This window comes from Capra hircus, chromosome 25 (genome assembly GCF_001704415.2).
Source record: "Capra hircus breed San Clemente chromosome 25, ASM170441v1, whole genome shotgun sequence".
Lineage (NCBI taxonomy): Eukaryota > Metazoa > Chordata > Mammalia > Artiodactyla > Bovidae > Capra > Capra hircus.
The window spans coordinates 2,764,670-2,789,569 of NC_030832.1; the positions used below are offsets into that span (position 1 = coordinate 2,764,670).

Genomic DNA, 24,900 nt, shown 5'->3' on the forward strand with positions numbered 1-24,900 from the left:
TCCTGTGTAACTGAAAGGGCTTACCACTGTCTCCACATTCTGTTGATACGAACTGATGGAAGGCAAGAGAAAGGATGAGGAAAATAAGCAACTTTCCTTTTTAAAAAAAAATATTTATTTATAGCTGTGCTGTGTCTTCGTTGCTGCACACAGGCTTTCTCTAGTTGTGGCGAGTGGGGCTTGTCTCGTGGGGAGGACAGGCTCGAGGGTGCTCAGGCTTCAGTAGTTGCAGCACGTGGCCTTAGTTACCCTGCGGTATGTGGGATCTTCCCTGAGCAGGGATCAAACTCATGTCCCCTGCATTGGCAGGCAGATTCTTAACCACTGGACCACCAAGAAAGCCCTAAACGAGCAATTTTCCTTTTTAAAAATCTCATCTTTTTAATTTAAAAATTTCAAACCTCTGAACATTTGAAAGAATAATGCAGTAAACACCTATGTACTTTTCACCTAGCATCACCAGTTATTAATATTTAAACAATTTCCTCTTAAGGACATGCTTGAGAACCTAAGTTGCTCACATCACTTCCACTGTTGTTCACTGGTAAAAGCTTTGGCATATGGTTTCATCTTGCTGCAACGGAGGCTAAGAAGTACAAGCTTAACTTGTTAGCTCTTTGCCTGCTAAAGGGGGCACTGTTCTACTACTACATGAGGATGTGATTAATCAGTTGTTTTTAAAAAAGAAAGGAGAGGACGGACTTCCCTGGCAATGCAGTAGTTAAACTTTGCCTTCCAAGGCAGAAAGTAAGGGTTTAGCCCCTGGTTGAGGAGCTAAGATCCCATAGGCTTCCCAGCCAAAAACCCAAATCATAAAATAAAATAAAAAGCAATATTGTAACAAGTTCAATAAAGACTTTTAAAAAATGGTCTACATTAGGGAAAAAAAAAAAGAGGAGGAAGACAGTGGATACTAGGAGACAATTACTCTGACACACTGACTTGCTGGATCTTGTAACCAGTTCTCACTTCAAAGTGAATTTTGGAAAGACTGCAGCTATATTTGCAGCCCATCTCTAGAAAATGTGTAGGACTTCAAGTATGCATTTTATACCCTCCTCACTCTTGATTGTTCTATCCTAAAAGTTTTTTTTTACAAGTTTGATTATATTAAAGTTTATAGTTATTTTAAACTTATTCAAGTTTTTTTTAACAAGTTTGATTATAAGTTAATAGACACACTAAAGTTTTTTTTTTTACAAGTTTGATTATAAGTTAATAACGACACACTAAATATATAGAATGCTTGAAATGCCCTGAATGGACCCAAACACATTAACCACAGCATTTTTGCTTACAACAGCATGTTTGCTGTACTTAAAACTGTAACTCTACAGAGTTGTAAATTGTATTATATTTTCATTTTGTCCATAATTTTTCAGCTTTTAAAATAGGAACTTAGAGAAACTGTTAATAAAAAAATATAAATATTATATAAGCTGCTTTACACAAATCAAGGTTCCACCAGCCACTAACATCTTATTGTGTAGACAGTAGACTTTCTGGGTTGTTACATATCCCCTTGTTACACTACTCTTGATCTGTTTACTTACCTTTCAGACTTCTAAGCTCTTTAGGTACCTTTTCATTGTCAAAATGTTAAAGAATATGCATTTAACGTTTATAAGATAGTGTGATTTTAGACTGTTTTAATCTGTCATAATGTCTGTTTGGGTGTGAATTAGGTCCTTTGAGGGTTGATCATTTTAGCCTTCTTACTCCATCCTTTGGCCATATTACCAATGAAAGGTATTTGAAGGCAAAGGATAAATATATCCTTTAAAGTTAACATCAGATTTTGCTCAACACAAGTCCCTTAGTAACAAAGTTTGAGTTAGGTTTTGTGATGTAGACCAGGGGTCCCCAGTCCGCAGGATCTAATGCTGGATGATGTGAGGTAGAGCTGATGTAATAATAATAGCAATAAAGTGTATAATAAATATGCTTGAGTCACCCCAAAACCATCCCATCCCTGGTGCGTGGAACAACTGTCTAACATAAAAACCGGTTCCTGGTGCCAAATTGGGTCGGGACCGCTGAGTAGAGCCTCCTCCAACTTGAGGGCAACTGACACTCCTCCCCCTGCCCCCTCTCCCACTTTACACGGGAGAAACTGGACTCTGCCGCGGACGTCCGGCGCTGTGCCGGGTGGTGCTGCCCTCCAGCCGCCGTTGGCCACGGATCACGCTTCCCTAGCTGGAAGCCCCGTCAGACGCTGCGGATGGAAAAGCTCCAGCCCCAAACCAAAGGAGAGGACCGCTGGCCAGGAAGTGGACGGCTGCGAGCCTTAGCGCTCAGCCCAAGAACCCGAGCCCGCCGGCTACCAACCGGACCGCGCCCCCGGCGTCCACGCCCGCCGGGTTCGAGCCGCGAGAGTCAGCCCGACCTGTCCAGCCCCTCAGCCGGCTCTCAGAGCCTCGCGAGCCTCTAGCAGACGCGCCCCCTAGAGGTGCCTCCGCTGCTCCACCGCTGACGGCCCAGCTTCTCCAGTGTCCACTCTCTCCGATGTCCGGCTTCGCGCGAGGCCCGCCCGCTCTTAAGATGGCGGCGTCGGCGTCGCGAGGTGCCGCCCCACGTGGACGCCGCTGGCCAATGGGCTTCCGCTTGTGCCGCCGGCCCGGCGCGGGAGGCGGAAGTGCCTCGGGCCGCTGCCTCCGTCCCGGCTGCGGCCCCTGCCGGTTACATAACTGGTTGCGGGCGCCGCGCGGCCCCACTTCCTGGCTCCCTGCGAACCAAGGATGCACTGAGCCCTAGAACGCCGTCCGCTGCCGCCGGCTCCCGCCCAAGGTGAGGCATCCCGGGGCTCGGGCCTGCGGCGGAGCGCCTGGGCCGGTCAAGGGAGGCAGGGGAGCAGTTCCGGCCCGGGGCGGCAGCGCCGTCTCGGGGTCCTGCCGGGGTGCAGGGGGCCCGAGGCGGCCCTGGCGGTGCGTGGGACGTCCCGTCGGTTCGAGGTAGGCCGGGGAGCGGCCCCCGCCAGGCAGCGCCCAGACATCTCCGCGGAGTTTCAGGGCGATCACAGAGCTCGCGTTTCCCGGGGCGAGGAGGGGGCCGAGGCCCCAGTCTCGGGGCGCCCCAGGGGCGCGATCCCGATCCTTTTGCTTGGGCTGCCTCCGTGCCAGGCCTCGGGACGAGCTGGCGGGGAGATTTGGAAGCAGAGGGCAGCCTGCCCCTTGCTGCCCGCCGGGCCTCACGGGAGGTGCCGGGCCCCGCGGGAGGTGCCGGGCCCGTCCTTTTCACAGTCCAGCGATTTGCCGCCTCGCCGGGCCCCACCGCTGCTTTGGTACTTGTTGCATGGGTTGTAGTTACTTGGCGACTTTTTTGCCCTCCCGTGAACTCTGGAAACTGGAACTCTTTCTCAGTCGTCTCCACTTCTTACTCCTTAAGCTGTATATGTTGGTTAAGACAGCTCAATGCCTTACGTTTTGGGGTAGTTTAAAGGTTGGCCGTGCAGACCCTTGCACCACCTCTGACCTCTGCCCCATTGATTGGGCGCTTCCCACGTAACAGGAAATCTGTAGCCTCTGTGGTTTGCTCCCCTGGGAAGGTTTTCAGGGAGGCTGAGCGCCTTCCCTGGACCACTAACAGCAGTTATCTGTGTGTTCAGGAAATGACGGACCCCGGGGTCTGGGGATGAGAGGAGGAGTCACTCCGCCATAAACGTGGCTATTGGCTGCTTTCTTGGTCAGTTTTCACTCTGCGCAGTCCTTAAGCCATACCATTTTGTTATTTTCTCTTGAAGGAAAAGGATAACAGCCCTACAGCCCTTTGGTACCTGGACTGGTTGTAATCAGAGAGTCAGAACTGAAGAGAGCTTTGCTGGGTGCAGATATTTTACTGGAGCACAGAAGGCAGAAAATTTAATGTTAACTCTTAACTGCCTGAACCGGGAAAGTCAGTATGACTGCAGGTCAGTGGTAGAAATACCACATTCTGTGAAGCACTTTGTATGTACAGATAAGTGTTAGAAGTCCTTTGGCCAACAGTACTGGCTTGTGAGGCAGGGAGAAAGGGTAGTCTTGGACAGCACTGAATTAAAAGCAGCTGGAGCAAAACAAATCCTGTCTTCTTGCAAAAATCCCTGAATTGCTTTAAGCTCAGTTTGAGAAGAAATGATTCAAGGCCAGAAGAAACTCAAGGGTGGCTGAAATAGAAGTCCCTGTCATTTAACAAGTGGTCATGGCTGAGCATGACATAGGTCTTCATCTCCTCTGTTGGGCACTTTGGCCCTTTGGATTTCCCTGGTGGCTTAGACGGTAAAGTATCTGTCTACGATGTGGGAGACCTGGGTTCGATCCGTGGGTCGGGAAGTTCCCTGGAGAAAGAAATGGCAACCCACTCCAGTACTCTTGCCTAGAAAATCCCAGGGACGGAGGAGCCTGGTGTCCATGGGGTCACAAAGAGTCAGACACGGCTGAGTGACTTCACTTTCACTTCACTTGGCCCTTTGAGAAGCAGTGTGCCTGGGCTCCTCCTTTGGGCCACAGTTTGCTGAAGTTCCATCTCACTGTATTTCCAGAAGAGCTGGAGTTCTATGAAGATGGTTAAAACCTGTAAGTAACAGAGTCAGTGCATGGTGTGATGTTCACAGGCCAAAATAAAAAATACACACACTATTTTAAAAGGTCTGTGTGTGTGTCTTACCTTTAGCCTCTCCCCACTGTCACTTACAGTGACTTTATCACCATGTTTATTTTAACCACACCCACTCTCAGACTTCAGATGTGACCTGTTGATGTTGTTTGGCAACTTGGCCTCTGCCTGTGTTGGAAGAAAATTCCTGGATGTTAGGAGATTTGAGAAATGAAGACACTAGAACTAAGAAGGGTGGGGCTGTCATTGCTCACCTGGTGCTCTGCCCTGAAGACTGTCCCAGCCTCAGTGGACTGGCTCGTAGCAGTTTGTCTTCTAGCAGCTGAGATATGTTTAGACCAGGTGGGCCCAGAATCCTTACCTGGCAGCAGCCACAGGTATTGAGTTCTGAGTATGAGGCAGTGCAGATCTTTGCCAAAATGCCTCGAGTTCTCTGCTCGCTGCTGATGGCTCTCCTACCTGAACAGAAAGCTGGCTGCTTGTCAGCTGCCAGGCCTTCTCTTAAATGGAGGTTCCTCCCTCTCCACATCTTCGCCTCCACCACCTCCTCCCCTGACTTCTTTTTCTGGAAGAAACCCACGGAGTCCTCCTAGCTCTCCCACCTCAGTTCCTCCTTTGCCGAAATGAAGATTAGGATCTAGATCGTGCATCCTGCTTCCGTCCACGTGCAGCGCTTTCGAGTAAAACACTGATCTGCAAAGTGATGCTGGAACTCCTGGGTCTCTTTCTGGCCAAGTTCTAAGGTTGAATTTCATTCAACAAATGTTTCTAAGTGTCTTTGATAATTCTGGGATCAGACCTCCTTCCCGAAATATGATGATTTTAGCGTGACTTCTGATCAAGGCTGGCTGGCGGGCCAGGTCAGGGTTCCCTGAAGCCTGGTGCTGATTAAAGAGAGGCTAAAGAGAGACCTGTGTGTTTAAAAACCCAGTAAGCACATGCATAGTAGGGTTGACACAGCTCTGAACCTGAAATGTTTGCTCGGTGCCTCTGGAGTGATGGGAGGACATCTGAACAGGGAGCCAGGGCTTTCTGCACGTAGTGGTTTGGGGTCTGTGTCACAGTTGAACCAGTGGTCCACTGAGTGCTGCTCTGCAGAGGCTGGCCAACATGTGACAGTCACCTCGAGGCGCCCACAGCAGAGTCTGGATGGTCAGGGTGTCACCTCACATGAGGGCCCGTCAGTCCCTAGTCCCGTCCTGAGGGCCTCTCATACTCCCCATCGCCTCACCTGAGGCTGACTTCCTGCTCAGGCAGGGCCAACACTTGGAATACTGATGATGAGAGGCACCTATGAGTGTGACCACATAGAGACCTTAAAATGCCTCTCCCAGTGAATAGACTCTCTTAGTGTCAACGTTTAAGGTCTATACCCGTGAAATAACTCAGCTCTTGCGCACTGATGCCAGACATAAACATTCTAATAATATTCACAGTTGTAGGGACTTTACTAACGGTCCAGGGGTTAAGACTCCAAGCTTCCAATGCAGGGGGCGTGGGTTCGATCCCTGGTCAGGGAACTAAGATCCCATATGCCACATTGCCAAATTAAAAAAGATTTGCATTTGTAAAGAAGTAAAGAGGAACTGATTGGGGAAAAGGACTCAGAACAAATGTTTGTCCGCTTGCTTCCACAGGAAGGCTAGAGAAAACAGACCACATTGAGAAAAGAAATTCTTCCAGTTCTATTTCTTGTTGTTATTAAACAGTAAATTGTGTTCCTCTATTTCCTGCATTCTTGAAATAGGACAGCAAAGTATTTGGGCAGAAAAGTAGTGAAATTTGAGCCCATCTTAAAAATAACTGAAAAGAAAGCAATTTCTTTTTCTAAAATAGTCTCTGGGTAGTTGTCCCTTAGCTGCTGAAAGGATTTTTATCTGGACAGTGTTACTACAACAGTGTTTCCATAGTTTCCATCCGTAGCACTGAGTTTGCTCCTTTCTAACAACTTGCTTCTTTTTAGATGCTTCCTTGTGACTCTAGTTGTAAACTATTCAGAAGGTCTTGCTGGCCAGATAGTTGCTGCTCTTTCTACTCTTAGCTTCAAATTACAGTATTGTTTCTCTTCTGGCCTCCTGTGTTTAACTTCTTTGTGGAAATATTCAGAAACATACAGAAAAGTACTCTGCTTGACATTTGGTCATGCTGTTCTGTACCAGTGAAACCTCCACCTCAGAAGCCCCCTCGGGCCCCATACCCAGTAAGCCCTCTCCTATTTAAAAAGTTTGCTTTCTAGTAGGAAACTCAAGAATCTATTAACCTTCATTTTACTGAGGATGAAGTGAGGAGGGGGCTTTTGAGTTTTTGCTTCATGTTATGTGTTGATTCTTATTTTACCATGGACAAAGTTTTAAACAGCATTTAACAAATGGGGGATGTTCTTTTTTAAACCTTTTTCGGTTTTTTTTAGATGGTTGTCCTGAAGCCTTTAAATATTTTTTAAATTGATTTTTATATGGCCACTGAATTTTCTTTGTAATAATTGCACAGGAACTCTTTAAAATATTTTTCTTACCAACAACTGCCTCCTCTTTGCTTCATTACAGGTATGGGTCTGTGTTTATAATGTTTATTTCTGGCATCAGTGCATAAATGCCGTGCTATTCCAAGGGTATGGGGCTTAAACATTGGCACTGAGAGTCTATTTTGGGGCAAAATGGATAGCCATTCTACTTATAATTTGAAGAGACATTATAAAATCCCAAGTTGTTACAATTAAAAACAGATTATTATAATGTAAAAAATGTGTTCTGAATTTTCACGTATCACCTGGAAGTCTTTATTTTTTTCTGATAATAAAAACAAGCTCATTGTTTAGGGAAAAAAAACCTCAAATGAGGCAGAAGTGAGTGATGTAAAACAGACGTCTGCCTTAATTTCACAGGCAAATGCTGAGAGGAGGTTGAATTTCTTTTTAAAAATAATTTTTGTTATGAAAGTTAACCACATGGTCTAGTATTAATTTATACCTAATTTGACCCACTTTCACATTTAATATCTGTTGGATTTTGAAGGATCTTAAATACAAACCCAGGGACGCAGAGATTAAAAAGTCAAATGTAAAACAACAAAGCCCAGCAGAGTCAGGTGGAAAAAGCACAAGTGCTGGAAAGGGCTGGGGGGGAGCTGATTTGCTGAAGGGGCAGCGGTGAGAGGCAGGCAGGGTTTCTGAACCCAAGACCGCCATGGCTGTGCTTTTCCCTTTCAAACTGAACTGCCAGCAGCGTCCATTTCAGCCCCAGACCCGGGCAGTGCTGAGGGGGCCCATCTCAGGAAGAACTCATTCTCCTCCTCATCCTCGAGAATCTGGTGACGGCCCAAGTTTCAAGTGTGGATCGCGCACGTTCACTAGTCCCTGGAAGAGAACTTGGCACTTGGCAGTCACGGCCACCGTTTGCAGAGGGCTTACTTCTACCCGCCTGGCAGGCACTCTGCACGTGTCCTGTGAGGACTTTGGTCCCCGCTTCACAGCCTGCCAGGACCCAGGGCCCGCACGTGGCAGGGGGAGCCAGACAGTGCGTGTGCACTGGACGTGTGTGGCCTTGAAGCCTTGCCTTTCCCTTGGACTCCGCTGCTATAAGAAATACTGTGAGCCAGTGATCCCTCTTGGTTGTGGCAGGGAGGGCATGAGCTGACGCATGTGGGATGGTTCAGGACTCTGTTTCTCCTCCTGGAACTCTTGATTCAAGGAGGCGGATCAAATAGTCAAGGAAAACACCTTGAGTGATGCTTGGGGATCTCCTGCCTTCTCCTGAGGCCTTGGGAGGGGAGCATCCCCTCCGACAGGTGTGTTAACCCCTCCCTGCTCAGCCTGCTGGATGGCATTCTTTGTGTTCATTGATGTGCTGTTTGCCTCAGAATTCCTCAAGCAAAGGAAGCGTTTCTGAGAGTATTTAGGTAAAAGAGCAAGAAAACACACACCTTCCCCACCCGCTCCAGCCCCGCCAGTGATCAGAGATGTCCATCTTTGCTCTTTACTACAACCACAGTGTCTAGTGCGGGGCCTGGGTTTTCAGTACAACTTTGATTAAAAAATGAATGGATTCTCTTTGTGATGGGGGCGGTGGTCATAAAACCTCTGGCCCAGAGGGAAACACGGGCTGACCCCGGGACTGCTCCGGACCACTGGTTGTTGTCTTGTTTTTAAGTCGAGAGATGGTTCACGTGCTGCCCAGCCGGCAGATCTGAAGTGTGCAGGTGAACGTGGTTGACGACCCTGATGGACATGGGAACATTGTCACCTGCCCCGCGAGTCAACCTATGCCCCCCCATCGAGGTCCTCTGTCCCCCACCGCATTCTCATTGCTCTTACCGTCAGTTTCTTTAGCCAGTTTTAGAATATCACACAAATGGCATCCCCCACTGTTAACAGTTCGCGCTTGAAGTGATGTGTCTTAAATTGTGTGTGAGGGGCCTGTGGGCTCCCCTTGGGGCGTCATGTGGCGGGCTGTAAGAGGGAGGTGCTTTGAACCCACTGTGCTGGGTGTTTGTGTCTTGTCTCCTGTAAATTATTCATATTTCTCCTCCCACTCTCAGGCTTTGAAAGGCTCCCAGGCTGCTGTAGAGACAGCTCCCACCGCCCCCGCCCCCAGATGGCTGCTCACTTGAACAAATGAGCTGAGCTGAGCCTTCACGGTTTCCCTCACTCCCTGCTCTGAGCCCTTCAGCCCATTTTACTGATGAGCAGGGTGGTGCCGTGTGTCCATCACTGGCTTATTTTTGCTTTTTTGCGCCATCCATCCTGAAGGCAAGAGCTTGGAATCTCTTGGGTTTGTCGAGCCAATAAGCCTGGTGCCTGCAGAATTTCACATTGGAGGGCCCTGGTGGTCTTTAACTCTGTACCGTGGATGAGTATGCACTGATCTTTCCCGTGCTTTGTTTGAGAAGGGGCGCAGAGTACAGGGACAGGCCAGGGTGGTGCTCTGCCCCAGGGGCGTTGTGATGGTGCCAGGAAACCCCTCCAAAAACTAGAGCAGTCCCATCCCAAGTCCCCAGGTCCTGAATCCCCAGCACTTGGCAGCTGGGGGGTGGGGTGGAAGATGCGCCTGAGATGTTGGAGTTCACTCTGTCTTCTGGTTGGGCACGCGCAGTCCCTTGGGAAGTGGGGTCTGGGAGCGCACGCCCAGGTGATCAGGCATCATCCCCAGCCACCGCATGGCATCAACACAGGGACCCGAGAGGTCATTTCAGCTCAGAAGGAAGATGACTCTTGCAGACAGCCCATGGGGACGAGGTTTAGGGAAGGAGAAAGGACAGATGGAGAGGTGAGAGGGCTGGTCCTTCATCATCTTGGAGAATCCAGTTTCTGTCCCTTCTAGAAATGTTCCTCTCGCCCACCCCCGAAGGCCAAGGGCAGGAGGCAGAGCTAGCAAGCCCGGGAGAACTCTTGCTGCAGGCCTGAACTGTGTCTTCTGCGCAGCGTGTCCCTGCTATTGTAGGATCTGTGTGTCTGTGTCTTCGTAGGGAAATGCACGGAAAGGTGGCCTGTGTGCCTGTGCCTGCAGTCCCCTGGGGCTCGGGACAAAGGGCTGACTCGGGGGCTTTGCTCTGGTTCACCTGCCGCCTCTGTCCTCCAGTGAGTCTTCTGAGTCCTTGTCCCTTAAGCCCGTAGGGCAGCACATGGCAACAGGAGGTCAGTGCTTGGCTGAAGGTTCCAGGTGGACAAGCGGGGTCCCCACAGGTGTCAGATGTCAGTCTCCTGGCCTTTCCCCCAGTGGTGGACCAGCACTGCCCACCGTACCCCTTCCATCTTGACCACCCCCCCCCCCCGAACATCCCTTTCTCTCTGGCACGTGGGTGCCGGATTCTCCCTCCTCCACTCCGGTCGGTTGGGCTCGGGCAGATCAGGCACAATAATATACTACATTTCCCCTTAGTTAGACGTGACATGTCTCTATTTTTAAATCGAGGCATCTAAAGAACGGCCTTTGAAAACATCCAAGTCCTTTTAATAGGGATGTGAGAATCCACAAATAGCTGTGTGTCTTTGAGGCCAGTGTTCTTCGTGAACGCTGAACAGGGGAATCCTGCCCCTTTGGTCAAGAGCATTGTCACAAGGACACTAGGGTGAAAACGTGTAAATCCCAGGACGGGCAAGTTGCTCACTTATTATCAGTCTCTCCCTTTGCCGTCACTCCTCAACCTTTAAAATGTTTCGAAACCAACTTTATTGACGTTTACTATACATACAACAGGATATACCCAGTGAGCTCAATATACGAGTATATACGTTTGTGTACGTAACCACTACCATCAAGATGCAAAACATTTCCGTCCTCTCCGGAAGCGCCCACCCCAGCCTCTTTGTAGTCAGCCCCCTGGTGCAGGTACCACGGGTCAAAGCCTTGCTTCCTGGTGCTCCTTGTGGCACCAGCTCCCCAGGTACCCAGCATCTGCCTGCAGCCGCGCTCTGCAACTGAGATTGTTGGTCGCTGGCACTTGTCCTGCCAACTCTGGGGAGAGACTGCGGAGGGTGAGCCAGCACCTCCTGTCCTGCAGCTCCTCCTGCGGAGCTCAGAGGACCCCAGCTCTTGGTCGAGAGCCTGGTGGGCACAGCCAGTGAGACACCTGGAGCTCTGTCAATGGTGATGCGGTCAGGCAGTCTTGTCACCCCATTTCTCAGGCTGGCCTGTGCCCGTCAAACCCCAGACCAGCCTCCTGGAGCCGGTAGTCAGGGAAGAGGAGGGTGTGGCACTTCCGGCAGCAGGAGGGCTCTGGCCTTGGGCACCCTTTGACCTCTGGCATTACCTGGGCCCTCATGGTGTCCCCTGCACAGAACTGTCATTTCCCCCGCCCCAGCTGCAACTTTTGTTAAGGAAAATTTCAAATGCATAGAAAAATGGAATATGTAAACAGTCAGTTCTTGTTTTATATAAACCTGCCACTTTAGATGCAACCGCTAACAGCATTTTGTCACATTTGCTTCCTAAGCAGTTGACAAGATTTTGAGTTATTTAGTTTTAAACCCGATGATGCCTCGCTCTCAAGTATTTCAGCAGAGCATCTCGAAGACGGTCTACAGGAGCACTCCACCTTCCACATCTGAGACAGTAACAGGTTCACGATCATTTCATAATAAACTCATCTTCTGGCGTCTAGCCCATATTTAAGTTTCTCCCAAATGTTGTTTGACTTTTTGTGTTTTCCAGAAGGAGTTTGCACATCATGTTTGGTTGTAGGTCTCCCTGTCTCTTTCATTCTGTTTTTTTAATGACATTGAGAGTTTGACGAGAGCAGGCAGCTGTCATGTAGAATGCCACCCATCCTGTGTGTGTCAGAGGTCATGGTGCCCATGTACCGGGTGGCCTGGAGGCTTGGAGTGCTTGACCCAGCACTTTAGGCGGGGGCCCTAAGGGCTTTGTGTATTTTACTAGAGGCACTGGCAAGCTGGCCTCCATCCCTCGGGGTCCTGTGGCTGCAGGATCTCAGGGGGCGCAGGGTTCGGCTTTTCCGTGGCGATTGCTTGGTCCTGGGAGTGTAGGTGCTTCGTCGGAGCCCACGCTTGACCCTCCTGTCTGGGTTGAGCGTAGCTTCCTGATTTAGTCATTGCAACTCGTGGCCCTTGACTTGAACTTCCGGCATCTCTCGAAGTCTTTCTCTGTACATGAATCTTAAATCTCCTGGAGAGGGAGGAGAAACAGCCCACCCCGTAAGTGCCACTCTAAATCCAGCAGGTCCCTGGGCCCCCCCAGCCCAGGCCTGGGGCCATTGAGCTCTGGGTCATAGGGTACCACTGACCCAGGCAGAGAGGCGGGGCCGTGTGCCCTCCCAGTGGAGGAACAGCGGGTGAGGGGAAGCGGGGTGGGTGTGGGCACTCAGCGTGCAGCTCAGTGGGGCTGAAGCAGGAGAGAACAGAGGCCAGCTGCCCTCCACGGGGCTCAGGAGCGTCCCCGGTGAGCAGGGAGGGGGCCTCTGGGTATCCCCATCCTCCCAGGCCTTCTCTGCAGGGTGGGGTGTCTGTGATGCCTGGTGCGGGAACACTCAGGAGGGGAGAGGCCTCCACCCGTGGGGCCGCTGTGAGCCTTCCCATCCCGCCAGCCTTGCAGATTGCCTGAGGAGGAGGTTCCGCGGGGTGCGCCGCCCTCCTGACGCCCCTCCCCCTGACGCCCCTCCCCCCTGACGCCCCTCCCCCACAGGTGTGAATGACAGAGGCGGTGCCGTCCAGCGCGCTCAGCGAGGTCAGCCTGCGCCTCCTCTGCCACGATGACATAGACACCGTGAAGCACCTGTGCGGCGACTGGTTCCCCATCGAGTAAGTCCAGCGGGTCTGCAGGTGGGGATTGGAGTGGGGATTGGGGTGGGGGTGGCGGGGGTCCTGTGGACAGAGTGCTGAAGCTGGGGGGCTCGCTATGTTGGTGCCTTGGTGACCGAGAGCCCCCTCACCCGTCGGGGCCCCAGGCCCTGCTCCCTGGCGCCCCTGGTCTCTCTGCCCCTCACCGTGTTCTTATACAGAGATCGGGAAGGGCCTTGCTGAGAATCTTCAGTTACAAGACAGCTTCATGCAGTGCTGCTTATGACATTCAGAAAACCGAGAAGCAACCTAAGTGTCCTAACAGAAAGGAATTGGTTCCCTACATCAGGGGATGTACACGCAGAAGTACAATATTATCCAGCCAGGGGCAAAGAAACCTGTCCTCGAGGTTTATATGTTTGTGTGTGTATGTGTGAGATAGTAGGTGAAAAAGGCAGACCAGAAGCCAGAATATACCACAATCCCTCTTTTATTTGAAAGCATGTACAAGATAAAAGCTTAGGAGGAGATGTGGCATGTAGCAAATGTTTTTGGTAATTCTTTGGCTGGATGATTAGCAACTATAAGTTTTGTCTGGTTTTGCTTGTCTCTTTCCTGCATTTATAGTGAGGAAAAATAGTACAAACTCTTAAAAATTGAAAATAAACACGATCCTGCCAGCATCACATCTCCATGAGTCTCAGCCTCAGACCTGTTGAATTCGGCTGCCCACCCCTTACTTCCCTGATGGGAGTGTGCTGTGGGCTAGCAGTGGCTTCATAGAAAGTGAACATCAGCCCAGCAGTCCCACCGCTGGACAGGAATCCAGCAAGTCGGTGGAGTAGACCCTGCTGAGGGTGACCTGGGGCAGTTGGAGCCTCACCGGCCGGAGTCTCTGGGCTTCTGAGGAGCCCGGCCTTCCTGCCTCCTTGGAGATGACTGGGCTGGAGGCCTCAGGTTCTAAAGACGGTGGACAGAACTGTAGTCCCCTTGGGCCGTGTGATGGCTCACTCCTGGCCGCTCTGCCAGCTTGACACTGCTGGTGAGAAGGTGGGACTCACAGGGACCAGGAGAGGAGGCAGGGTGATGCTCAGCTTCTGTGGAACTTTCTGGCGGGGGCAGGGGGCAGTGGCCTCTACAGAGCAGACCCGAGCAGAGCACCTCCCTGGGTCTCCAGGGGGGTCCGAGACCCTCCTCTGCTCTTGGTCCCAAGAAAGGAATCCCAGGCTAACCTAGCCCGTCAGGAAACCACCCCTCACTCCCACCTGTCCGAGTCTCCTGGCTTGCAGCTGACTCTGCCTTTTCAGCACTGCCTCGCTGCTCTGTTCCCTGCTGCCCTCGGGGCTCTTGCTGAGCAGCCCCAGCAGCTCTGGACACACCTTACCCTTGTGTGCCCAAAACTCAAAGGCCACTCAGCAGTGAACGGTCCCATCTGGATAGATAACGGCTATCAGAAGTTGCACCTCTGAGGGTGATGCACTTTGGTGGAGACTGGGTGGTGGGCAGACCCTGAGTGGTGGACGGAGCAGCCAAGGGTCCCCCGTGGTTCCACTCTCTGAAGCACAGGGGTGGTTGGACCTGACCTTCGGCCGGTCCACCTGCGTTTGTCTCCTCCTCAGGTACCCAGACTCATGGTATCGTGATATCACCTCCAACAAGAAGTTCTTTTCCCTCGCCGCAACCTACAGGGGTGACATCGTGGGGATGATTGTAGCTGAAATTAAGAATCGGACCAAGATACACAAGGAGGTGAGTGTCTGCAGTGATGGGTTAGGGGCTGACGCCTCTGGACGCTGCCTGTTCTGGGCCCCATCCTCGGGAGCCTAGATAGCGTGTGAGAGTCCTAAGTGGTTGGTTTCATTCTGTGTGTTTGTGACACAGTCATACATGCGTTAAGTTGCACGACCTGACCGTGGGCTTCACAGTGACCACTGTGAAGTAGGGAGGAGGGTGATCGGTACACGGGCTTCCTGTGGCTTCGAGTCACAAGAGCTGGAAGGAGGCTTCCTCCCTGAGGCTGGAGGCGTGTCCACCTGCATCCAGGTTAACTGTGGGGCGGAGGCTGGGGTGAGAACGGGCCTGGCCGCCCCTGATCCAGCACCTGGAGCCACTTAGCAAGCACGGGATGGGACACAGGCTGAGTCACAAGTGTCCTTTCCAGTGAGGGAGTGAAAACCACACACACAGCAGAGCCTTCGGGTTCTTTGTGAGGCAGAAGAACATGAGAACCTGGTCCTGGTCAGAGGCATGACTCTCAGTCCGGTGGTCCATCTTTGGAACCAAGAGGCCACATGGGCTGTCATGTCTCTCGGCCGCCCCCGCCTGCCTCCCCCTGTACTCCAGGACCCCGTGGGACTGTGTGGGATCCTTCAGTTACAGCGCCCGCGCCCCGTGGGGCCGCCTTGTCTCCTGGCACGTGGACTGACACGGACCGAGGGCCCCCTGAGCGGCCCTTCTTCCCGCCGTGACAGCTCTGGTCCGGCTTTGCTAACCCTCCCACGTGGTCTGCCACCCGCCCCAAGAGAAGCAGCTCTGCACGTGCTCTGTTCGCAGCGGTTTCTCACGGAAGGGCCCACAGCCTCTCGCCTCCATGGGGGTGGGGTGGCTCTCCATTGTCCCCTGTCCTGGGGTCTCCTGCCCTGGTGTCCCCCCAGGTGTGTGTCCCGGAAGTCGGCCTGGGAGCTGTGCGTGTCCTGTAGCGGACCGGGGCCTCCACTGCTGACCCGCCCGTCTCTGACTTTCTCTCTAGGACGGAGATATTCTGGCCTCCAGCTTCTCCGTGGACACACAGGTCGCGTACATCCTCAGCCTGGGAGTGGTGAAGGAGTTCAGGAAGCACGGGATAGGTAAGGGGTGGCCTGTGAGTCCCGCCAGCTCACTCCTGCTCCCTGCCGACTCCCTCATAAGACCTGTTCGGCCTCTCTCTTGCTCTATCCCTTGGCCTTCTGTCAGGCCCAGACTCGATCCCTTCCTTCATTCCCTGCCCCTGACAAGTCTGCCGGCCCCGCCCTCTCTCAGCCTTCAGCCTGTCTTCTTTTCCCGTTTCGCCGGGTCTTTCTGCTGTGGCCTCCTTCCCAGATCCGGTGAGATCAGATGAATAACCCCTCCCGGGCATCCTCATTAGACAGTGGGCCCCTCTTACCGTGCCTCTCACCACACCCCCAGCTCACGTCCGGCCCCAGGGTTTTCTTGACTAAGAGTAGAAGTGTAACTGAAGGAACAGTCCCAGCCACGGTTTATCGGATGCCTGCCACCCTTGAGGGCCCTGCCGCCAGCACAGCTCCAAACTCCTGTCCCGCGCTGCCAGTGAGCGTCAGGGTCTTCCCTCGTAACCCAGGCCCATCCATTCCATGCTTTCCTGGGCTGAGAGGGCAGTGAGCTTCGCTGTAGGCCCAGCCCTTGGGAGGGACCATGGCCGGCTCACATCCTTGTCCGGGACATTCGAGCCTCACCCGACAAGCCCCACCAGGGGGTTGGATGTTAGGGACTCCGGCGATGGGTGGTTCTGGAAGGTCAGCCTTTGCCTCATGCTCCCTTCCCCTGACCACCCCTTTCCTCTCACCCCTCAGGGTCCCTGTTACTTGAGAGTCTAAAGGATCACATATCAACCACTGCCCAGGACCACTGCAAAGCCATCTACCTGCACGTCCTCACCACCAACAGCACAGCCATAAGCTTCTATGAGAACAGAGACTTCAAGCAGCATCACTATCTCCCTTACTACTACTCCATCCGCGGGGTCCTCAAAGATGGCTTTACCTATGTCCTCTACATCAACGGCGGCCACCCGCCCTGGACCATCCTATATCCTTTCTCTCGTGGGGTGAGGGGTGGTGGCTTCCTAGTGGGGTTTGTGCGCCAACTGAAGCCACGGTCGCCTTCACGTGGCATCCCTGAGGCCAAGACCAAGTGTTGTGGGCAACTCTGACCAGCACCTCTTGACAGGATATAATGGTCTGGGTGTGGATGCTGGGAAAGTAGGTGCTTCCTGGACGTCAGCCTGGCCCAAGATCCATCCGTCCAGTATCTCCTGAGAGCCTCCTATTTGAGGTCGAGGGGGATACAGCAGTGACTAAGACAGACAGAAACCCCCGCTCTAGTGCTGATGGGAGAAAACAAGCACGGGAGGCGAAAAGAGTTGTTTGTTGATTTTGAACTCTGGATTCAAACCTTCCTTATCGGGTGCGTGACCCAGCTGGGTTTCCCTGCCCTCCACCCTCCTCTTCAACCTTCCTCTTCAAGGGCCAATTCTCTCTGGCCCTTGACAGATTGGATGGAGGCCAGGAGACTTCCTAACAGTCACAGGGAGCGGCCCCCAAAATAATGTGTGTATGTGAGAGACAGAAGTGAAACAAATGAGTCCAGGCTTTATCCATCTCATAGGGAGATAAACGGGAAAGACAGGGGTGACCCAAAAGCCTGCAGGCCTGGCTCACGTGAAGCGGGGAGCTCTCTGTAGGCATCCAGGGGGTCAGGACTGCAGACCCCTCCTTGTCACAGGGACAGGGCCCTGCTTAGGGGCAGCAGGAGCTCTTGCTCCACCAGACCCCGCCCACGGCACCCAGTCACGTCCAGCCTCAGTCGGGTCTGGGTGTGTGGGGCTGCACTCAGAAGGTCCTGTGTTTGCACAGCAGAGCCCACTCCATCTGGTGGGGCTCCCAGCCCTGCAGAGGCCGTGCAGGCTTATGGCCGCCCACAGCAGCGGTGTGTTGTGTGCAGGCAGCCCCTGAGGGTCACCGAGCTGACCAAGTGGCCCAGGGCGTTGGGGCAGGCGAGGTGGAATCTTCCTTAACGGAGCTGCACGGACTACATCCAGCACCTGGGCTCCGCGCTAGCGAACCTGAGCCCCTGCTCCATCCCACACAGGATCTACCGCCAGGCCCAGAGCCTGCTCTGCAGCTTCCTGCCATGGTCGAGCATCTCCGCCAAGGGTGGCATCGAGTACAGCCGGACCATGTGACGCCAGCCAGGCAGCCTCCGCCGGGCCCCACCCCCCGGCATCTGGCGGACGCCGCCTTCCTGGCCATCTGACTGCGGCTGTCCTCTGCAGAGGAACTGGCGGCCACCTGCCGGGCCCGTCGGCCCGCTCCAGCTGCAGGCCGGTGCTACGCGGGTTCGGGAGCAGAGCAACGTGGGGCATGCCCTGTCTCCCCAGGTACCCCAAGCAGGGGGTGTGGGAAGCGGCAAACCTAGGGGGTGATGGTCAGGGAAATGAGGGGGTGCCCCACGCCGTCAGCAGTGAGGACAGGCAGCCCCAGGTGGGCATCTGCCACACAGGTCATGGGTGACAGAGCCCAGGGCCAGGGGGGTCCCTGACCGCTTCTCGGGAACTTGTGGAGGAAAAGCAGAGTCCTTAAGCCCTGGCCAGAGCGTTGTCTTTTCACGTCCTAAACTCCTTTTTTAAAAAAACATACACGGTTCAAAAGTTGAAAAGTTACCGAAAGATCAAGTTTCTTTCCCCTGGGCCCCGGATGCTCAGCTTCTTCCCAGGGCCGTGGTGCCACCGTGTCCCCGGCCATGCTTCCCTGGGTGTACACATGACCTTGACAGCGCTGGTGGCACCCGCGCACTCTCTGAGCTCTGGCTGAGTGCCCAGCCCAGACACGGCCACTTCTGAGAGCCATGGGAACACCAGGGTGCACTCGTGCGTGGACACGACCTGGAGCAGGTTGTGATGGGGGCCGAGCCCACACAGAAGGGCTCCGCGGCTTCCTGGGCTGGCACCCCTGTTGGTGCCATGGTTTGTGCTGGGGCCAAGGGGAGCTGGTGGTCCCTGGAAGGGACTCTGGGCCTGGAGGAGTGCCAGTGCCTGGCTTGGAGCTCCTAGGCCAGTTCCCCAGGGTAGGGGCAGAGCATTTCCGCCCCGGCCTTCACCCTGCTCCCTTCTTGTCTACCCCACAGGCTCTCCCAGGCCTCCTACCCGCTCTGAAAACCTTCAGTTCCGCTGAGCCCCGGCCCGGCCCTGCGTGTGCACGCCGGCCTCACGGGCGGCTCTGGTGGCAGCATTCACTGTGGTCTGTTTTTTCCGCTGCCCCGGGGCGCAAGGCCTTGGGAAGGGGCTTCTTCTCTGTGCCCCTCACCGGCCTCCCCCACTACTCAGCCCGTTCCTTCCAGCTCCTTCCTCCAAAGCCAGAACTAACTTCTCGGAGGGAGGAACCCAAGTGTTACAGACACACTTGACCCTAAAGACACAGGAGCCTGAGAACAACAAGGGGTCGAATAGCAGGAACACCAGCCCCTCGTCCAGAACCAGCCCCCGGAGGCCCGGGGGCTGGGAGCAATCTGATCCCTCCACCTGGGGCTGGGGCTCCTGGGGGACAGCCAGGGAGGCCCCTCACCCACAGCCTGAGCTCCGACTCTCAGGCTCTGCTCCCCACATGGGCCTCAGGATAACAGGCTGGATGCTCACACCCCCGCCTGGAGGATGAGTCCTCCCACAGGCTGGCTCCATTCTGTCCCGGGTGACCGGAGCTGCCCGGCCGACGGTGGACGTGCCATTCACCTGAGCTGCCGTGGGGAGCCAGGCTGAGAATGTGTGCTGACAAGGATCTCCAGGGTCCTCGCCCCGCAGGCCCCCAGCCCTGTGAGCTGCAGCTCCAAGACCTGGCTGGATACAAGAGGGACGGGACGACGCTGCACACCGCGTTGACCAAGTGAGACCCAGCCTTTGAGGCTGGGGGCAGTCACGTGCCTTGTGATCCCTCCGCCTCTGGGGCAGAAACTCTGGGAGGAGTGTGCACGGATCCCCCAGAGCTACTTGCTGCCCGCCCTGCCTTCTGGAACAGACGGGGTGGTGCAGAGTTGTGCATGGCCCAAGAGCTGGAGAGGGAACACGGCAGGTGGGGCTGTGTGACCGCGTCCTTCCGCCCCTTGGAACTTCCAAGCCTGGGGGCTCCTGGGATGAAGGGCATCTGGGCAGAAGGGCCTTGGCCTCCCCTCCTCTGAGCTGACATCAGCTTCACGCTGAGGCCCAGCTAGGTGTCCTCCTTAATCTGAATCAATGATGACCATGATTTTTTTTTTTTTCCCCCGGCTCTTGGGGTAAGGGAAGAGTCTTCCAGAAGGTTCCGCCTTGGACTTTGGTAATGAGCTCAGAGGCCTTGCCCTGCCCCTCCATCCCCGCCCCCTAATCATTGCAGTGTCCAGCCCAGTGTTGAACAGATTGTAGTGTTTTTTCTCATTACAAACAAATAAATAGACTTCAGTTGGTCACATTCGGTCTTTGACGGCTCTTTGCACTCCTGGCCCTGCTCCTTGGGCCCACCCTGAGGCTGAGGGCGGCCCAGGAGCTGCCTGTCCCCTGGCAAGTCCCGAGGCCAGCTTCCAGCTCAATGGGCAATTGTTTTTTTACAATTTTAGTTGTAACTTCCCCTGCTAAGGAATGTAGCCTTGGAAGAGGCTTTAGAACTGATGACAAGGCAGTGGTCAGGCGGGGGCTCTGCCTCTGGCCTCCCTGGGGACAGGGGTCATGCTTGTCCCTCCATCAGACAAATGAGGAAAACTGGTTGAGGGGCTAGGAGTTGCCCAGGAGCCACACAGCTGTGAGCAGTGGGCCTGAGAGCCCAGCCTGGGGAGGCCGGGCCCCTCCACAGCCTGGGTGCATTGGTCCCCAAGAGCTGGTCCTCCTCCAGATGGCCCTCCTGTGGGACAGGGCCTGGGGCTGGTGGCCCCAACTTGGACCCCCCCCCCCCCCACAACTAGGGACCAGCGTCTCCAGAATCTGCCATCCGAGGATACAGGTCTAGGGCAGGGCCTGAGGAAGCCTTCCCCTGTGTCTGGAAGGATGCCTGCTCTCCGACGTCCAGAATGTGCTTGACACCATCACGTGTGGTCTGACAGGCCCATGAGAGGGGCAGGTAGGTGCTGGCCCAGCTCGGGCTGCCAGGACAGGAAGCCAGAGATGGCGAGGATCATGGAGGCAAACCCGGATCCTCCCATCCAATCTCCACAGGCCAAAGCCCAGTGATGTGGAGCAGGGCGTCTTGGCCAGAGTGATTCTGCCCCCCAGGGGACATGAGACCACCCAGAGGCTGTGGTTGCTGCACTGGGAGGAGGGTTCTCTTGGAATCCAGTGAATGGAGGCCAGGGACACCACTAAACATCCTACAGCACACGGGACAGCCCCCGAGACAGAGAGGGGCCCAGCCCAGATGGCAGCAGGGCCAGGGTGAGGGCCTCCCGGTACAGCAAGCCCATGCCTGGGTGCCTGGAGTCTCGCCCTGCGGGGAGAAGGGCTGTGCCCATTCTGCCTGGAGAATCGGGGCGGCCAGGGGTCCCCAGGGAGCGTGAGCTCCACTGTGGCCTCAGTGGGCGGTGTGGGGCCAGGGCCAACATTTCTGTCCGGGTTGGGAACTTGCTTTCCTTCCCGACATCCTCCCTGAGCCCGACCTAACTTTCTCTGTCCTCTGCCCTCTTCACCCAGAACACCACGCCCTGTTGGTAGGCCTGCCGAGACCCTGCCTGCCCAGAGGAGGACGGCACCCTCTTCGGGGTGGGAGCACCTCGGATTCTCCTGGGAGCGACACCGAACTTAGCTGTCAGAGCACACGTGCCAAGGGGCCATTTCTCTGACCCAATTGGCCGGATGACAGACAGACCCAGGGACTGAAGCGCAGGCCTTGGCTTTTATTGACATTAGATCTGTAGGCTCCCCGGCCCCTCGGGAGCCCAGCTCTCCACGCCACCCAGCCTCTGCAGTACCCGTGGCTGACGTGAGTTGAAGCAGGCTGCAGGGGCATGCCCTGGCTGCTTCCTTTTTCTCTGTCCCTCTCGTGGGACCTCTTCCTCCCTCCCTCCACCCTCAAGCTTTCCCAAGGCTGGCCCAGGCTCTGGTGCTGGGCAGCTGCCCGGGTGTCTCGGTGTGGGGGTGCTACTGGTGGGGGCTGTGCCCTTCCCCCCCGCCCCGGACCTGTCTCCTCCTGCTCCTGGTGCCACCCTCTCCCCTCCTGTCCTGAGCTGGGAGAACCAGCCCTGGCACTCGGATCCCTACGGCCTCTCCAGGCCCCCAGAGCGGGTTTTCTTGCACAAGGGACATGTGGTCTCCTCTGGGGTACCCCAGGATCTCTTAGGCCTGAGCCCTAAGCCTTCAGGGGAACCAGACTGGGAGTGGGCACCCTTGGCTGGGTCTATGCTGGAACTGGAAGCTGAGGAAAGAGGGAGAGAGAGGAGTTGATCAGAGGGACCCAGGGGAGGCTGTCAGCCCACCCTGTGACCCCTGAACCTGGCATCCTTCCAAGCCAGAGGGGAGGGGGGCAGTTCTTAAAGAAAACCCCGCAGGGGAGGAGAAAGAGGGAGACATGGTTCAAGCAGGAAAGACCCTTCTGTAACTTACACCCCTCACTTTACAAATGAGGATTCTGAGGCATGGCCAGTGGGGGAAAGCAGCCTAAGGTCCCTCATTGAGTGGAGAGCTAGGACAGGTACCCAGGCAGCTCAGGAGTGGAGAGGGACTACCTGGGTCCGTCTGAGTGCCTAGCCCACCCCTGCCCTGGGTCTGGCCCTCCTGTCTCTAGCTCTGTGTCACCTGGACAGGCTCACCTGTATTTCCCCGGCTGTCCCTGGGCAGTTGAGCTTCCAGAAGGGCTGAGTGGTGGCTGTTACCTTGGCCCACAGTCCCCTGTGCTAAGTCTAGGGGCCAGACGAGGCCCTCGGGCTGTGGCAGGCAGCCCCCAGCCAGGAGCCGACCCAGCCAGTGGCTCTCACATTGGCCAGCAGGCTGCAAGTGGCCTGGCAGGTAGAGAGCCAGGCCCCGGAGGTGGCGCAGCCGGAAGTTCTTGGGCTTGCTTCCCTGGGCACTGGGGCACTGCTGCTGCTGGGCCCCCAGGCCCGCCTCGTAGATATTGGGTGGTGTGTCGGGGTGACTGGTGTGTCCTTGGGCCCAGCTCACTGCGTCTGTGGAGGGGAGAGCAGAAGGGTGTGGCCGGTGGGCCCCAGTGCCTGTGACGGGAGAACAGTCCCATGCTGGTGGGATGAGCCCCACCCTGGCCTGCAGAGCCTCAGCTTACCTGTCTGTCATGTGGACTCCGCCCCCTGCCTCCAATCCCCCTCATCCAACTTAGCACTCCTCCCTCCCAGCCCAGAAACCTGGTCTCAGCACCAAGATCTTTTCAGGACTTCAGGCTCTTTCTGCCACCCACTTTTGTCCCCTGCCCTAAAAAGAGCATTATAGTGTCCAGGGTCAAGTGGCCTGGACCCATGGCCATTCCCTTCTCCCAAGCATGCATGTCCCTGGGGCCACCCTGGTGGCTTTGGGCCCAGGTCAGGACAGGAGGGCATCTCTCCTCCTGCCTCTCCTCCCCGCAGCCCGGCACCTTCTCTTATGCGCAGCTCAGAGAACGCACAGACCAAGGCTTCCATGGAGGGCCAGCTGGTGGGGAGGAGCGGCTGGGCCTCATGTGCAGCAGGGCTCTGCTCTCCGCCACCTAGCGGGCAGGTCTGCAGGGCTCCCTTGGCAACCAGCTCTGTGATGTCACAGGGAAGACTCCCTCATCTCTTGGACCTCCAGGTTTGGCAGAGATGATGTTCAGAGCAGGGGCAAGGTGGAAGGTGGGCAAGGGGACGGGGCACAACCTTGGGGAGGTCCCTGGTCCCTCAGGCTTGGGACAGGCACGCAAAACAGATTTGGCTCTTGCAGTCTGGGGAGTCACTCCCTGGGGTGACCTGACCTCTTGGGGTGTCCTTTTCCTCATCTGTGGGTGGAAAATGAATTGTTTAGGGACACAGACATGGTGAGACCTATATCAGTGGTTTGAGCATGCCAAGAAGGTGGTTCTGGGTGACTGGGCAGGTCCCTTAACTCTTCCATCCATTTTCTCATAAGTAGGCCATGGGGTATCCTGTGGATTGTACTGTGTGAGGAAGCGTTTGGAGAAACCAAAACTCTCATACACTGCTGGGGATGGGGGGATGTAAATGATACCACCAGTTTGGGAAACAATTTCTTTAAAAGTTAAACTTTTCAATTCTCTCTGTTCACAAATGACATGGTCCTATATAGAGAAGAAATTAATTCACACTCAAAGGAAAAAAAAAAAGAACCTATTTGAGCTAGTAAAACTATCAGAGCTAATAAGTTAGTTGAGCAGTCTCAGGACACATGATCAACACACAATGAACTATATTTGTATACACTAGGAAAGAACAAAAAGAATAAAATCAATCATGGAAGGGCAAGACAGCCCTAAAAACTAGAAAACAACAAAAAAGAAAACTTAAATGGAAAAAGACCATGTTTGTGGATTGAAGTCTTAATATTAAGACAGCAGTCCTCTCCAAGGTCATCTACAGATTCAATGCAATTCCTGTAAAAATCCCAACAGCCTCGAAGGCAGAAACAGGAAAACTGATCCTAAAATTAATATGGAATTACAAAGGAACCCAAAAGCCAAAAACAACCTTAAAAAGTTTGAAGACTAAGATTTTCTATTTAAAAACTTCTTATATACGATTCAACACTGCAGTAACCAAACCAGTGTGGAACTGGCGCAAGACTAGAGATCTAGACCAGTGGAATAGAATAGAGAGCCCAGAATAAATTCGTACATCACTGGACAATTTATTTTCAACAGTATTATCAAGATTATTCCATGGAGGAAATAATAGTCACTTCAACAAAGAGTGCTGGGATAACTGGATATAAAAAGATATGAATGAAGAGCAACCTAGATGTCCACCAACAGATGAATGGATAAGGAAGTTGTGGTACATATACACAATGGAATATTCTATTCAGTTCATTCGCTCAGTCGTGTCCTACTCTTTGCAACCCCATGAACTGCAGCACGCCAGGCCTCCCTGTCCATCACCAACTCCCGGAGTTCACTCAAACTCACGTCCATCGAGTCGGTGATGCCATCCAACCATCTCATCCTCTGTCGTCCCCTTCTCCTCCTGCCCCCAATCTCTCCCAGCATCAGAGTCTTTTCCAATGAATGAGTCAACTCTTCGCATGAGGTGGCCAAAGTACTGGAACTTCAGCTTTAGCATCATTCCTTTCAAAGAACACCCAGGACTGATCTCCTTTAGAATGGACTGGGTGGATCTCCTTGCAGTCCAAGGGACTCTCAAGAGTCCTCTCCAAT

The 24,900-nt window shown here is 54.1% G+C and overlaps 2 protein-coding genes across 3 annotated transcripts; one reads left to right on the forward strand and one right to left on the reverse strand.

Annotated features, from left to right (window-relative positions):
• On the forward strand, positions 2,597 to 20,034 carry NAA60 (N(alpha)-acetyltransferase 60, NatF catalytic subunit). Of its 2 annotated transcripts, XR_001917272.1 has the most exons (7): positions 2,597 to 2,787; positions 12,726 to 12,841; positions 14,440 to 14,569; positions 15,570 to 15,666; positions 16,390 to 16,624; positions 17,624 to 17,975; positions 18,722 to 20,034. XR_001917272.1 is itself a non-coding variant. In XM_018040854.1 (6 exons), exons 2-6 carry the CDS (start codon positions 12,732 to 12,734, stop codon positions 17,778 to 17,780), a joined length of 729 nt encoding a protein of 242 aa, XP_017896343.1. In that variant the 5' UTR covers positions 2,597 to 2,787; positions 12,726 to 12,731; the 3' UTR covers positions 17,781 to 20,034. The 2 variants fall into 2 exon arrangements, 1 of the variants encoding a protein (XP_017896343.1); XM_018040854.1 differs by having other exon boundaries at positions 17,624 to 20,034.
• Positions 20,262 to 23,176, reverse strand: C25H16orf90 (chromosome 25 C16orf90 homolog). Its single transcript, XM_018039858.1, has 3 exons — positions 23,131 to 23,176; positions 22,358 to 22,819; positions 20,262 to 21,963 (listed from the first exon to the last, which is right to left on the reverse strand). Exons 1-3 carry the CDS (start codon positions 23,174 to 23,176, stop codon positions 21,806 to 21,808), a joined length of 666 nt encoding a protein of 221 aa, XP_017895347.1. The 3' UTR covers positions 20,262 to 21,805.

Excerpts from the sequence above, each read along its gene's own strand:
- NAA60 (XM_018040854.1), top strand. The coding sequence starts at position 12,732 with ATGACAGAGGCGGTGCCGTCCAGCGCGCTCAGCGAGGTCAGCCTGCGC. Across the intron at positions 14,570-15,569 it reads GGACCAAGATACACAAGGAG|GACGGAGATATTCTGGCCTC; the intron begins GTGAGTGTCTGC and ends CTTTCTCTCTAG. Across the intron at positions 16,625-17,623 it reads CACCCGCCCTGGACCATCCT|GGACTACATCCAGCACCTGG; the intron begins ATATCCTTTCTC and ends ACGGAGCTGCAC.
- C25H16orf90 (XM_018039858.1), bottom strand. The coding sequence starts at position 23,176 with ATGGAAGCCTTGGTCTGTGCGTTCTCTGAGCTGCGCATAAGAGAAG. Across the intron at positions 22,820-23,130 it reads TGAGCTGCGCATAAGAGAAG|CTGAGGCTCTGCAGGCCAGG; the intron begins GTGCCGGGCTGC and ends CAGACAGGTAAG. Across the intron at positions 21,964-22,357 it reads GGACAGCCGGGGAAATACAG|CTTCCAGTTCCAGCATAGAC; the intron begins GTGAGCCTGTCC and ends CTCTTTCCTCAG.